Here is a 15,666-nt window from a genome sequence, read left to right on the forward strand (position 1 = left end):
TCCTCCCCGTGGGGGTGTTTACATTTTAGCAGTCTGTGATTCATCCAGCCTATTTTAGTCACTTTTGCTCCCCTTCCCAGTCACCCACCCCCCTGAAATGTGGCAATTGCCGTTTTAGACCTCACTTCCGGTAGCTTGTGATTCTTGATGGTGCCGTCGTGGATTTAAGCCAGAGTTCCCAAGCCAGGCCGACAGCAGCCAAATTCTAATTCATTAACTCTTTCTTGTACTGCTCTGGCTTATGGTGCAAATCCTGTGCTCTACTGCACTATGGCTTGGAGCTGTCATGCGCATAGTCCTTCAGATCATGCCGTGTGGCTGTTGTACATTCTGTAGTATGCACCAGCTCTCTGTGTGGATTTCCCCATGGCTCTACTCTGGGCAATCTCTTTCTGTTGCATTTGTTGTTATGGCAAAGTGTGCCCACTCCATAGCTTCTCTGTGCCAGTGGCTTGTTTGTGTATTCACAACCACCCCGGGGGCATGATGCAGAAGAGCCTTGATGTGATGGCAGCAGAAATGGGCAGGTAGGACCTTATCTTTTGCACCCCGTTTAATCGTTTGTGATGGAACCGTCTGATTGGCTGGCAGTCTTAATAGGACCACTGAATTTAAACCCAGTTCTCCCCCTCCTCAAGTATATTCAGTGCAGCTGTTCTTTTCTTCCAGGGATCCCAGAGGACTCCAAAGTCGAAGCTCCTGCATTCACGGACGCCATCCGCATGTACCGCCAGTCCAAGGAGCAGTATGGCACCTGGGATATGCTTTGTGGCAACGAAGGACAGGTGAGACTAGGAGAGAGCCCTGGGAGTCAAAGGTCAAGATGCAGCAGACCTAGGAAGAAGGAGCTGGAGGCCCTTGCAGGGGGTGCAGCTTGAGAGGCTTTAGCAGAGCCCTCCCTTACTGAGTGCCCCTTCTGCTGATGCCAAGATACAAGCTAAGGTGGAAGGACTTGGTAGACAGCAGGTGAGCTGCGTGCCAGAGCCTTCCTTTTTGTACCGGGAGAGAAGGTTAAAGGCAATCCAAAGGCCTTTAACCTTTGATTCACTAGCATCACTGACATGTCCTTCTGCCCCCCCCCCCCCATTGAGGTTACCAGCTGTAAATGCTAAAAAATCCTCACTGCCAGAGGAAATTTTGATCAGCAAGCCTGCTTGCAAGCTATCTTTCTGTAAGGTGGAGGGAAGAAGGATCAATATGGAAACAATGGCTGGGGAGAAGAACAATAGGGAAAGAGAAGGATGGGGAGGATGGAAGAGATTGTGGGTTGTGAGCCTGCTAAAATTGTGCAATTTGTCCTTCCAGGTATTGAGCAACTTAGTGATGGAGGAAATCCTTCCTGAGCTAAAAAACATGATTGGTCCTCGTCTGAAGGGCAAAGCCCAGGAGAGGCACAGAGTCTGGATCCAGGTAAGGGTGCGCTGCACATGCGCTGGACCCCACGGCTGGGAGAATTTTAGCTGTGAACATTCTTCTCTGTGTTTGGGTGTGTTTCCCATTCTTCTCTGTGTGTTTGGGTGTGTTTTCCCATTCTTCTCTGTATTAGGGAGTTGTACAGATTTGAGCAATACCCACTGGCTCCATCAAAACTTGTATAATATGTAGTTTCCCATTTGGCATATCATTCCGGACAGAAAGGCACATTATCAGAAACACAGGCCTGCTGCTGAAAATGGCGACCCCGTTATTTCTACTCTGCAGACGTCCGCAAGCTTTTTGAGCCTGCGGGCAGCATTGAAATCCTGACACACCATGAAATGGCTGCTGCAGGAGGTGGGGCCAACCACAAAAACGTTAGAGGGTGAAGTCATGCACAACTCTAATAGTAACTCTTCAACATTCCAAGCAGAAGCTCCGTTTTAACAGGATGCCTTTTAACAGGAAGATGTTGCTTTAAATTATTTTCTTGCATACTCGTATCTTACCTTCAGTCACACAGTGAAGATCTTTGTGCTGTGGTGGCAGATACTGCCAAAGATAGATCTTATAGACCTGTACAGCAAGCTAGAAGCCCTGCTGAGCAAGTGTCCTACCTAGCCCCACCCACTTTCTATCTAGCCCCACCCACTTTCTAAGAACACTTTCTAAGGTGCCAGGAAAGGTATCGGTGGACTCCATGGCTCCCACAGACACCGTGTTGCTCTAATTTTGCTTTGTGGAGTGGCTTCCACTCATACCTGGTTCTGTGGAGTGGCTTCCACTCATACCTGTGGCTGCTAGTCACATGGTCTGGAGAAACGCATGGTGATGGTACTCCAGGCAAGATGTATTATCTTAACTTCCGTCACAATTTTTTGGAAAGTTATCGAGCTGCTAATCTTCCTGACTTTGGAGGTGATTTTTGCCAGTAGAAGAAGAGTTGGACTTATATCCCCCCTTTCTCTCCTATAGGAGACTCAAAGGGGCTTACAAACTCCTTTCCCTTCCCCCATCACAACATATACCTTGTGGGGTAGATAGGGCTGAGAGAGCTCAGAAGAACTGTGACTAGCCCAAAGTCACCCAGCTGGCATGTGTTGGAGTGCACAGGCTAATCTGAATCCCCCAGATAAGTCTCCACAGCTCAGGTGGCAGAGTGGGGAATCAAACCCGGTTCCTTTAGATTAGAGTACACCTGCTCTTAACCACTATGCCACTGCTGCTCCTGTAGGGGCAGAGTGGCGAGATATCTCCAGAGACAGAGGATTTCAGGAGGCAAAGTTTGTGGATGGTCTGTCCTGGTTAGGAGAAGCAGAATCAGTTATGCAGAATCTGTGGGCGGTGTTAATTGGCATAATCTGGCTGTTCAGTTCTGGCTTTTGTTGGCACAGAATCCTGACTGCTTTTTTTGTGCAAAGTCGGTTCAGCCCTCCTTTTGATTTGGTTGTCTTGCTGACTAATGCAACTCTGAGTCACGCCCTCCTTGATCCCATGTTACCTCGAGGACCGGATTGAACAAAGCCATCTTTTATTCTAGACGTTCGGCTGTCACTGCAGTGCTAAGAATCGGCCTGTTTTCGGCCTGCCGAATTCCATGGTGCCAGGGTGCAGGGCTGTACCGTTTTGGCACGACCTCTTCCTCCCTGAGACTATGTTTATTGAAATTATTTTTAGCTTTCCCATGGATAATTCTGGCCCGGAACATCAAGCTCAGGGAGGAGCTTATTTGGAAAACGAATGGAGATCTTTCCATGAAAGTTATTTTAGAAGTCTCCTTTAAATATTTGTCTTTGGGGGTGAGGCTCGATCCAGTGGGTGTGGTGCATGTATTCAGCTGAGGCTCAGTTCCTAATATCTCAAGTGAAAGGACATGTGGAAGCATGGTGTGGGAAAGAGACCCCGGAGTACTGGTATTACTGAATGGACATAGGTCCGTGGTGGCAAATCTTTGGCACCCCAGATGTTATGGACTACAATTCCCATCAGCCCCTGCCAGCATGGCCAATTGGTCATGCTGGCAGGGGCTGATGGGAATTGTAGTCCATAACATCTGGAGTGCCAAAGGTTCACCACCACTGACATAGGTGAACAAGTGTGACCTTTGACTTGACTCTGAACAGGGCAGTTTCCTGCATTCATATTACCTTCTTGGAACTGAGAGCCCCCTTCTTGGACATTCGTGTGTTCATTACCTTGTCTCCAACTCCATAGTTAACCTTTCTTAGCCCTTCTCAGATCTCTGGTGGATTCCAGATCTTTGTTCATAAACAGGGCTGTGTACATGCTTTGGGCTACCAGACAGTAGATTTGCTGCATCAGGTGTAGATGCAGGTAGATTTGCTTCATCAGCTCTCCTATGGTTCAGCCCAAATTTGTAATTCCATAAGCCATAACAGAATTCAAGCTTGTTGGCAAATTTGCAACAACTCATGGCAAGAATGTTAAGGTTGACTTCTGATTTGCAGCCTGTTTAACTGGTGAAACATAAGGAAAAGCAGAGCAAAAACTTGCCATGTTTTGTTATGACGTCCTTTTTGGAGTCTTGTGATATATCTTATATCTGCTTTCTTTAAAAAGATGTTCCTAGCCTTCATGTGAAAAAAGGCGTTGACATTTGTGTGGGTAATTCTTGCTGGAATTTAGGAAGATGTGAAACAGGGGTGGTTATGGTTGCCAGCCTGCAGATTTGGTGCTATTAAAACTGATCTCCAGGCAATAAAGATCAGTTCACCTGGAGAAAACGACTACTTTGGAAGGTGGACTGTATGGCAGTACACTCCATTGAAGCCCCTCTCCTCTCCAAACTTCCCAAACGGCACCCTCTTCCTTGCACTGTCTCCAAAACCTCCAGCTATTTTCCAATTCAGAGCCAACAATCCTTTTTTGAGTGTGGGGGGGGGGGGGGGGGCAGGTGAATAAGATTTCCAGGCTGTGGTCTAGAGCTTGCCATAGTTTAACTTCGTCTTTTCCCTTTCAATTCGAAGTAAAATCCTGACAAGAAGCAGTTGTCTAGAATGTGCATACAATTTATGCGTACAGGTTAGAGACACTGAGATTTTTTTTTGGTGCAGAGGATAGAGATTGTTTGGTGTGAGTGTAAGGTTGCACAACTGTTTTGATGTGCCACCTAGGATGGTTAGCCTTCACTGTCTTGCCTATTCCAAGCCATGCACATCGTTGCAAGCCATGCATATTGTTGCAAGCCATGCATATCGTTTTTCACTGCAACCTTGCTGCTGAAACTTAGGTTGGAGGTGGTGATTCTCTCTTTGTTTCATGGAGAAGTATCCCCTTCTTATCTCTGTATTCCCCATTCTTCCCCATTCCACAGGTCTCTGATGCTGTGTATAGGATGGTCTATGACCAGACCAAGGCCAGTTACGACGCAGCTGTGACAACATGTGAATATCAGCGTCCCAAGATGCAAAGCACCATCCGCACAGACATGGACCAAATTATCCAATCCAAGGAGCACTTGGCTAGCAAAATTAAAGGTAGGGAGCAGAGAGAAAGCTGCTTGCTCATTGGGTGGGTATCAGGTCTCCTGCTCCTTGCTTGTTCACCCGACATCTGAACATTATGATGTTAGGAAGAACCGAGCAAAATCTTTTTCAGAGGCCCAGGGCCAGAAACATCATTGGCTGGCTTTGCCCCCAGAAAGTTGGGAGTTGCTTGGCCATGTATTGTCTGTGGGATGCTCTGCAGCTCTAACCTCCTGGTTGCTTCCTTCCTGGCCAGCCTCTGTCCTTTCCAAAGCTGAGATCTGCGTGCGCAACCACATCCAGCCTTACATCCCTTCCATCTTGGAGGCGCTGATGGTTCCCACCAGCCAGGGCTTCGCCGAGGTCCGAGAGGTCTTCTTCAAGGAGGTCACTGACATGAACTTGAACATCGTCAATGAAGGGGGAATGGAAAAGCTGGGAGAGGTAAGACTCCTGGCCGGATCATGCTGGAGAAGGAAAGGGGGGCATTTGGAGATCCAGAAGTAGGGGCTTGCTAAGTGGGTCTGATTGGCAGGAGGCTGGGCAGACTGCATCAAAAGGGGCAGGGAGGAAACAGTATCATGAGAGCCCCTGTGGCTCAGACCATATCTTGTTTCCCGTGGTGCCAGGACCCATGCTCCGAGGCCAGTGGTGGTGAACCTATGGCACGCGTGCCAGAGGTGGCACTCAGAGCCCTCTTTGTGAGCGTGCGTGCCATCACCCCAGTTTGGGCACTCAGCAGTGCGGCACTTCAGCGCCAAGGGGTGCGGGTGCACGATCCACTAGGTGTGCACCCCTGCGGGGGTTTGGCAAGGACGTTCCGGGGGCATAGTGGTGGTGTTTCATGGCGTTCCGGGGGCATTCCAGGGCAGGGTGGGGCAGACAGGGGCTCAGATTGCATGCGTGCCCCGGGTGCAGTTTCCCCTTGCTCCGCCCCTGGCACTCGGTCTCTAAAAGGTTCGCCATCACTGTCCCAGGCAGTCCATAAAGGCAACAGCCCTCTCCAGCTTTGCCACAGCAACATATTCCTTCTGAATATGTAGCTTCTAGCTGGCCACCGTGAATGAACACATAGAGGTCAGGCAGTGACAGTTTTTGAAATGTCATTCTGAGCTTTACTTGAATTTCCATTTCACTTGCCTAATCTTGTGTATTAGCTGGCTGATTTGCTCCCTGGCTCATGGGTACGGGGGACTTCCTCTAAATATTGACGGTTTTGTCAATCTTGCCTCTCTCTCTCTCTCTCTTTTGGGGGGACTTCTTTAGTATATGGCCAAGGTTTCGCAGCTGGCTTTCCACCCAGTGAAAATGCAGCCCTGCTACGAGAAGATGGACCAGCTCAAGCTGGATGGGCTGCAGCGAGAGGAGCTTTGAGGTATTGTCAGTGCTCCTCGGTCATCTTTCAAACAAGCGAGCCCGAAGATCCACCATTGATAGGGAGACAGGTAAAGGGGAATGCGCGGAAGGATGGTTTTGTTGGATTGCCACTCCAAGCGGCTGTTTACGTTCTGAGCAGGGCGTACTTCCAGCATGTGTCCTTTGGGCAGCCTGAAAGTGGGATAGTGAGGTGAAGGGCTGCCCTCTTGTCTGCCCCATAGGAACCTGTATTCAGATACTGTGCTACTTCTCATAGAGCAGGGGTGTCAAACTCGTGGCCCTCCAGATGTTCATGAACTACAGTTCCCATCAGTCCTTCCCAACATGATCATTGGCTATACTGGCAAGGGATGATGGGAACTGTAGTTCATTAACATCTGGAGGGCCACGAGTTTGACACCTGTGTCATAGAGGAATCATTTCATTACCTTGGTCAATAACTTCCAGTAAACAGCAATACCAAATGTGTTGCATTCCCCCCTGAAGTCTGTTCTTGACACCACAACTGTTTTTTTGATGTAGTTATGTGTGGTGCTGAAATGATTACAGTTTCGAGTGCGTAGCCGTGTTGGTCTATAGTAGAAAAACAAAATTAGAGTCCTGTAGCACAGAAACCAAAAAGATTTTCTAGGCTTAACTTTTGTGAGTCAGTGCTCACATCCTCAGATACAAGTACTGTATCTAATGAAATGAGTTTTGACTCACAAAAGCTTAGTCTGGAAAATTATGCTGGTCACTAAGCTGCTGTTGGACTCTAATATTGTTTTCCTGCTATTGCTGATATAATTTCTTACAGCTGCACGTTGCCGTTCTTCCTTCATGAAAATCAGGGGGTTAGGTAAGCTCCCCCAGAAGACTCCCAGCCAGGCCTTGACCCTATGCTGGAGCTGCTTAGCTTTAGCAAAGATGCAGGCACCTGGGTCCCCGAACCTGCCTCTTGGACTGAATTGCCATTTGTATAACCCAGTGTTCTGTGTGGACCACTCGTCAGCTTTGCTGGGCATCCCAGGACTTTCTGCTTTTTAGGAAAAACCTGCTTTTCACCTAATTGGAATAGTTTGGGGGCTGGCAATGGCTTCTTCCTTGCAAAATACCCTTCAGTTTGAGAACAGTTTCATTGATCAGTCAAGGCAGGCATTTTGCAATGAGCTGCTGTCCCTTTGGCCCTGCTGTGGGCAGTGAGCGTGCCACCATCGCCCCCTAATGGCTGGGAGGGTTTTGTACAACACAGTTTTGTATGTGTTTTGGCTCGTACTGGTAGAAGTCTGTGATGCTGGGGCCAGGTTGGGGGAGGAACCTGAAGGGAGATTGGATGATCGGCAGGTATAGATGGCAAATGGTTGCTTTCATTCATTCCCCTCTTTAACTTGTTTTCCCCAAGCTTCCCCATGAGAACCAGCATGTGTAGTGGTTAAAAGCAGGTGGATTCTAACCTGGAGAACCGGGTTTGAGTCCCCACTCCTCCACCTGAGTGGCAGAGGCTTATCTGGTGAACCAGATGTGTTTCCACACTCCTACATTCCTGCTGGGTGACCTTGGGCTAGTCCCTGTTCTTCGGAACTCTCTCATCCCCACCTACCTCACAAGGTGTCTGTTGTGGGGAGGAGAGGAAGGGAAAGGAGTTTGTAAGCCGCCTTGAGTCTCCTTACAGGAGAGAAAGGTGGGGTATAAATCCAAACTCTTCCTCTTTTTTCTCTCTCTCCCCCCTCCTTTTTTTTTAACCTGTGGGGGAAATATTGAAAAGCTACATGGACTTTCTGGACTGGATCTCACAGATCTGTTCTACCAAAACCTGCAGCTTTCTTTGAGCTCAAGGAGTCTTCTGCTTGTTCACTGGACATCCGCTGATACTGTGGTATATAGTTACCTTTCCAGGTGGTGGGAAGAGAAAGTTTCTACAAATGGGAACTTTGTCTACTTCCCTCCCTGTCATCACATGTAACTTAGTCATCTGGTGGTGTCTCTGTGTTGTGTTTTTCCCCATCCCTGTGTCTGATTATTTGGCTGCCACTTGCAAAGGGTGGGAAAATGCACGCATAGCCTTGTGATATCTGGTTACCGGCAAGATGATTTAGCTAATAAGAAGAGCAGAGTTTGGACTTTTACTCCGCCTGTGTCTCCCATAAGGAGTCTCAAGGCAGCTTAAAAGCTCCTTTCCCTTCCTCTCTCCACAACAGACTCCTGAAAGTTGGGGGGAGAAGGGGGGAGAGAGTTCTGAGCGAACTGTGACTGGCTCAAGGTCACCCAGCAGGCTTTATGTGTTGGAGCGGTGGAACAAATCCAGTTCACCAGATAAGAGTCCACCATTCATGCAGAGGAATGGGGAATCAAACCCAGTTCTCCAAATTAGAGTCAACCTGCTCTTCATCAGTACATCTCACTGACAGAGATAGAAGAGCGAATTGGACATGGGGCTGCAATTTTGGATGGCGGTTCTGCCTGTATTGTGCCTTGGTTCATGTGAGGCCTCTTGGGCTCGTGTGGACTAAAAATGTGCGTTGCGGATTGAGATTTTCTATGCCCATGCCAGTGTGGTGTAGTGAGAGCTAGTGTGGTGTAGAGCACCAACATGGTATAATGGTTAGGAGTGGTGGAATGCACTCTGCAGAATCAGGTTTTGCTCCCTACTCCTCTGCATGAGCAGTGGACTCCAATCTGGTGGATGAGATTTGTTTCCTCTCTCCTCCATTTTTGCTGGGTGACCTTGAGCTGATCACAGTTCTCTGAGAACTCTCCCAGCCCCACCTACCTCACAAGGTGTCTGTTGTCGGGGAGAGGAAGGGAAAGGAGCTTGTAAGCCCCCTTGAGACTCCTTATGGTTAAGAAAAGCCAGTTATGAACCAAACTCTTCTTTTTCTTCACCCGTGGACCTTTCCTATGAAACCCATCCATCCTTCCTGATCCTCTCTCTCTTGAGTAATTGCTGCTAAGCCTCCACAGAACTAGCATTCAACAGCATATAATCAAACATTCACAGGATGCAGCAGTCTACCTGCTTTGCTGATTCCCTATCAGCATTTCAGGAAATGGCTCTGGATGTCTGGATGATCATATTCAATGACATCACGGAGCTACTTGACGTTGGGACCACTCTTCACCACTGTTTTTTTTTCTTTTTAAAACTGTAGCAAATGGACGATGCTGTCTACACCTTTGAGTCTCTTCTTCATCAGGAGCTTAGTAAAACACCAAACAAGGAAGAGCTCTGCAAGACAATCCAGCGCATCTTGGAGCGTGTGCTGAAGGTAAGCTTGCCTCCCATCCAAGCCTTAGATGCTGTTGCACTGATGCCAAATTAGAAAATTGTTCTAGCTCCCGGCAGGGGATGGTGTTCCCCCAAATGTTGTGTTCTCATTTTGGAAATTCACAAAGGCCCATTATCGATGCCCTCTAAGGAGAAAAGTATTGTCAGCATGGTGTAGTGGTTAAGAATAGGTGGATTCTAATCTGGAGAACTGGGTTTGATTCCCCACTCCTCCACCTGAGTGGTGGAAGCTTATCTGGTGAACAAGATGTCTTTCCGCACTCCTACCTTCCTGCTGGGTGACCTTGGGCTAGTCCCAGTTCTTCGGAACTCTCTCAGCCCCACCTTCCTCACAAGGTTTCTGTTGTGGGGAGAGGAAGGGAAAGGAGTTTGTAAGTCCAGAGGCATAGCTAGGGTAAATGGAGCCTGCTGCAAAATCTGCGTTTTGCTGCCCCCCCCCCCATGTTCATTTATGTTTTTTGTATGTTTAGTGTTTTTTCAGCTTTCGGCCTGAAGGGGGCGTCGATTTTAGGCTAGCAGCATCAAAATTTCAAGGTATCTTTAGGAGACTTTCCTGATAATACCTCCCAGGTTTGGTGAAGTTTGGTTAAGGGGTTCCAAAGTTATGGACCCTCAAAAGGGTAACCCCATCTACTATTAGATCCCATTGGAAACAATGGCAGATGGGGCACCCCTTTTGGGGGCCCATAACTGTGGACCCCCTGAACCAAACTTCACCAAACTTGGCTGATATTAGCAGGAGTATCGCTGGACAATATACTGAAATTTTGGTGCTGCTAACCTAAAAACTGTGCCCCCTGCCAGCCAACAAAATAAAAACACTAAAAATATCAAAAATACATTTTTTTAACTCCCCAGAGCGCTGGTCTCCAGTGTGACGCAGCACCCCTGCCCCATGGTAGCTATGTGGCTGGTAGAAGCCCCTTGAGGTCACTACTTTGCAGGAGAGCGGGGGTATAAATCCAAACTCCTCCTCTCCTCCTCCTTCTTTTCCTTTCATTTTCACTTGGGGCCTTTGTACTGTTGTGTGAAATGTCTTCCCTCTCTTCTCTCTCCTCAGAAATACGACTATGACAGCAGCACAGTGCGGAAGAAGTTCTTCCGGGAAGCCCTACTGCAGATCACCGTCCCCTTCTTGCTAAAGAAACTGGCACCCACTTGCAAGGGGGTAAGGAGAAGCCTCAATGTGACTGTGGGGAAAGTCTCCTTTCCAGGGTTCCTTCATAGCCCCTCCCGGGCAGAGCCTTCAGTAGAGAAGGGCCTCAACACATTGGGGGAGGGGAGCGGTTGGTCTCCCCCCCTCAGGTTTCCCATAGAATTGCCTTGATGGCCCAGTCCAATGATCCATGTCATCTTTTCACAGCAGGCAGCCAGAGGCATCTTTGAGAGCTCAAAAGTGGTACTTGTGGTCACATTGCCAAAAAAAAAGGGGGGGTGAGATTTGTTTTGGGGTGAAAAATTTGGCACTCTGAAAATCCAGCCTTTTAATTTTAAACAAGGCACAAAAATCTGGGCTGCTAGCTCTGGAAGGCGAAATCTCAGAAGCCAAAGTTTTGATGAGCAAGGTTTTGATGCCCAAGGACACTCCGCCACCCCCCACAACTTCTTGCCCATTCCTTGACCCAGCAACAGAAGAATATATTTTGTCGAAGGCTTTGATGGCTGGAATCACTGGAGTGTTGTGGAGTTTCCGGGCTGTCTGACCGTGTCCCAGTAGCATCCTCTTTTTCTTTAATATATTCCACTAATAAACTCCAGTCCCCTCTAAATTTCTCTTAATTCTGATATTTGCTAGATATAGACAGTTTATCTGTTGACATAAACTCAGTCATTTTCTGGATCCATTCCTTTTATCAGTGGGCTTTGCATGAACTTCCACCTTCTGGACATACTGCTGCTGTGTTTTCTAAGGTTTTAATATCACGTGTATATTTTGTTTTATTTATTATGTATTGTAGCTATGCACTGTTTTGTTGTATACCGCCCAGAGCCCTTAGGGGGTGGGTGGGTTATTAAATTGAGATGATGATGATGATGATGATGATGATGATGATGATGATGATGATGATGATGATGATGATGATGATGATGATGATGATGATGATGATGATGATGATGATGATGATGATGATGATGATGATGCGGTCTCTCTTCTGTACCACTATTTCTTTATAATGCCTGAATGTTCTTATTTTTTCTCATGGCAGGATTTACCAAAATTCCAGGAGCTGATTTTTGAAGATTTTAGCAGGTTCATCCTTGTGGAAAACACATATGAGGAGGTGGTGCTGCAGTCTGTCATGAAGGACATCATGCTGGGTGAGAGCAGAGACCGCCTTCGCCCCCCCCTCCCCTCCCCGGGAGTTGTGTGCAGGACCGATGCTGCATGACAGCTCTAAAGTGGGAGAAGCATCATTGAGACCATCTTGCTACCCAGATCTAGCACTCAGAGTAGGGATGCAGTTGATAGGTTGATGACAGATCCTTCTCTGAGAAATGCCGCTGCTGCCCCAGACTGGACACGATGCAAAAATCATGCTCTTTCCCCAAGAATCCATGCTGTACACAGAAGAGAGGGGGTTGTGCAACTGAAGTATACAACCTGAGCAATTTGCACAAAAATGGCTAGCAATCAACGGACTGAATAACTTAACCATGTTCTAATTCAGCAATGGGAACAGCATCTCCAATGGGGCTAGAACGCTACATATCAAATGTCTGGGACATTTCACAGCCCCGAGTTAGCTGTGCAAAGATAAACATGGTCCTATTTCCATGGTTCTCAACCTTCCTAATGCCGCAACCCTTCAATACAGCTCCTCATGTTGTGGTGACCCCCAACCCTAACATTTATCAATTTTACAGATGGAGAACACTGATGCAGAGAGTCTTAGGCGACCCCTGTGAAAGGGTCATTTGACCCCCACAGGGGTCCCAACCCCCAGGTTGAGAACCACTGTCCTATTTGGACTGTATGAAAGCCTTATTATGGGACAATTTTGATGTATATGGAAAATGCCACGATCTCATTGAAGACTCTATGAAGCCAGACTTATTCAGGAATCTGACCACTCGTTTGCGGGTTTCCACATTAGTTTAGAGAATCTTGCATATATGACACCAATGATGATGTGTGATTGATATTTTCACATGAATGTTGGAGGAGCATGATATGTAGTATAGGGTTCAGGTCCTTTTTAAAAGCATTGGTGGGGAGGGGGGGGGAAGTTCCCACAGAACTTGCCCCCCCCCAATGTTTCTGACAGGTTCTATTTGCCAGAACCCGGGTTAAATGAAAGTTGCTAAATTAGCAACTTTTTTTTAACCCGGGTTTTAGACGCTTCCTGCTTGCCTGTGCATTATCAGCCATTTCCTCACTATAGACACTGTTCACATTGCTGAATTAAATGGTTAAGTTACTCAGTCCTTTGACTGCTAGCCATTTTGTGCAAATTGCTCAGGTTTTGTACTATCCCAAAGAATGGCATACATTGGACTCCCCTGTTGCTATTGTAAGCTTAGGAAGGAGAACTGACCTAAAGAGCAATTTGTTTGGGGTTGCCAAATCAATTAGTGGCTGGATGAAGGATTGAGCCATACTCTTGGAATCAATTACCAAGAAGGGGTGGGTGGGCGGGCAGAAAACAGGGTGACCAAGAGAAGGAAATTGGCTTACTCAGCCCCGTAATGACTGTAGGCCTTCAACTTTTGGGAATGGTGATAATGACCTACCTTACAGGGTAGTTGAGAGGATTACAACACAGTGATATTGAGGGCTTTAACGTTCAAGAAGGTCCGTTATGATGATCCTTAAAAATGATTCTGCAAAGTTGGCCAGTATTATCGCCATATGACAGATGGGGAGGAAGGGAGCTATGGATTGGAGAATTTAACTGGCTCAAAGTTAACGGGCTCACAGTTTCACTCCCTTAGCTGTTGTATAACACCAGCTCCCAGTATATGTAAAAGGTTCTGATTGCTGTGAAGGACTATATCTGTGGTGGCGAACCTATGGCACTCCAGATGTTCATGGACTACAATTCTCATCAGCCCCTGCCAGCATGGCCAATTGACCATGCTGGCAGAGGCTGATGGGAATTGTAGTTCATGAACATCTGGAGTGCCACAGGTTCGCCACCACTGGACTATATGAATGCTTAAGGCTTGAAAATTGTTATTCGCCTGATATAGCACTAGCATTATTAGGGTATGGAAACATTGTCTGGTCATTAATTAAAGTTCTGAAAATGTCTTAATTTATACCACTGTAGCTGTGAAAGAGGCAGCGGTGCAGAGGAAACACAACCTTTACCGCGACAGCATTGTGATGCACAACAGTGACCCCAACCTGCATTTGCTCAGTGAGGGGACACCCATCGACTGGGGGGAGGAGTATGGCGGCCAACCAGACTCGGATCCTTCAGACGAAAAACGGCGTCGGGCCAAGCAAGTGGTGTCAGTCATTCACGTGGATGAAGCGGCTGTGCCTTATGAGGTCACGTCTCTGGAGGGATCCCCAGAAGTGACGGAGCCAGAAGAATCGGGCCGCTCCCCTGGCTCTCCTGACAGCGTGAAGGAGCTTCGTGGGATGTTGGTGAAGACGTTTCAAGTGGAGACCCCGGTGGTGGTGGCCGAGAAGGTGGAGGAGCAGTTGAGCAACGGCACCGTCATTCAGGAGAGCAAAGAAACCGCAAAGGAGAAAGAGGAAAAAGCGCGGGCGGAGGACCACCCCGCAGGATTCCCCGGCACTCAGCAGGATGAGGAACAGGAGGCCGTCGCCAACACGCCAGCTTCTCCTTCCAAACTGCCAACCCTGGCACCCTCTGGAGAAATCCAGGTGGACTGCCTTAAGCCCAGTGATAAGGAGACAGGGGAGGAGGTGTCAGCCCGGATCCGTGAGGCCAAAGCGGAGCCTCCCTCAGCAAGTAGCCACGAAGCCACAGAAGACAGCGAGGGGATACAGACTAGGGCGGTTTTAAGCCGAGGCCCCCCTTAGGCCACTGGTGATTAGCACCAAAAGAGCAGACTGGAGCTGGTGACCCCAAGTGGGGGTGAGGCGAGGCGCAGGGCAAGTGGCCCGGGAGCCTCAGCTGGTCCAGCAGCATCCCTGTTTTGTGGTGTGGCTGGAGCCCTCTGGAGGGTGTTGCCTTTGGGGGGAAAGCGAGGATGAAATCCCAAAACAACCTTGTTTGCGGCAAGGGGCTTCAGCTGCCTTGTGGGACTGGGCTTTTGCTGACCTTTGTGGGCCTCCGTAGCCCTTCATAGCTTGCTTTCTCCCTCTTTTTCTTTGCACCTTTCGTCTACCAATTGGATTGTTGAAGTCCCCCTGCTACTGATGCTCGATCCTGGAGTTTGAGAATGTGTGAAGCAGTGTGGCTGTCAGATTCCTGCCTGCACAGCTAATGTTTATTGTTAGCATCAATCACACTTGGTCCCATAACTCAGTCCTATGTAACTCCACCTTGGTAGCTCTCTTATTGATGAGGGAAGCCGATTTATGCAAGCAATTCTCTGCTCTGGCCCGCTCCAGCACACTCCATTTGAACCATTACAGGGATGGAAAACTTTGTCTCCGGTCTCCCAACCCCTCCCCAAATTAGCAGAGATGCTGCCATTTCATAGCCCAGCTTCCTGGGACCACAGAGTCCAAGTTGAGCAAGGTGAGTCCAAGTTGAGCAACTTTAACTCTGAAAGGAGAGGCTTAAGGTTTAAATGAAAGCCAGAAACAGGATGTGATGTCGAAAGGTGAGGTGTGAACCGGAGCAGGTGAAGTTAACAGACTCCATCTTTTAGTTTATTACCAGCTGGCATCTTGGAGCAAACCTTGTAGATCAGGGGTCTTCAAACTATGGCCCTCCAGATGTTCATGGACTACAATTCCCATCAGCCCCTGCCAGCATGGCTAAGTGGCAGGGCTGATGGGAATTGTAGTTCATGAACATCTGGGGGGCCATAGTTTGAAGACCCCTCTTGTAGATGAAGAGATACCTGCTGGTTAATGCAGGGAGAATTCTTGGGTGTTGGTTTCGCCCACTTCCTTAACGCACATTTGTATGACTAGAAACTCTGCAGGCTCTCTGCAACTTTTAAAAGGACGTGTGCGTTCAAGCCTTTATATTGATG

The 15,666-nt window shown here is 48.1% G+C and overlaps 1 protein-coding gene across 1 annotated transcript in view; it reads left to right on the plus strand.

The window, feature by feature from the left end:
- NIBAN2 (niban apoptosis regulator 2) overlaps positions 1-15,366 on the plus strand; it is a 103,512-nt gene extending 88,146 nt beyond the window's left edge. The window contains 10 exon segments of the mRNA XM_048512585.1: positions 670-785; positions 1,306-1,410; positions 4,751-4,913; positions 5,158-5,345; positions 6,168-6,315; positions 7,582-7,601; positions 9,407-9,523; positions 10,604-10,711; positions 11,751-11,862; positions 13,815-15,366. Of these exon segments, the coding sequence (XP_048368542.1) occupies positions 670-785; positions 1,306-1,410; positions 4,751-4,913; positions 5,158-5,345; positions 6,168-6,315; positions 7,582-7,601; positions 9,407-9,523; positions 10,604-10,711; positions 11,751-11,862; positions 13,815-14,539 (1,802 nt within the window). The 3' untranslated portion in view covers positions 14,540-15,366.
- The last annotated feature ends 300 nt before the right edge of the window (positions 15,367-15,666 follow it).

Source organism: Sphaerodactylus townsendi, linkage group LG12, assembly GCF_021028975.2.
Source record: "Sphaerodactylus townsendi isolate TG3544 linkage group LG12, MPM_Stown_v2.3, whole genome shotgun sequence".
Taxonomy (NCBI): Eukaryota; Metazoa; Chordata; class Lepidosauria; order Squamata; family Sphaerodactylidae; genus Sphaerodactylus; species Sphaerodactylus townsendi.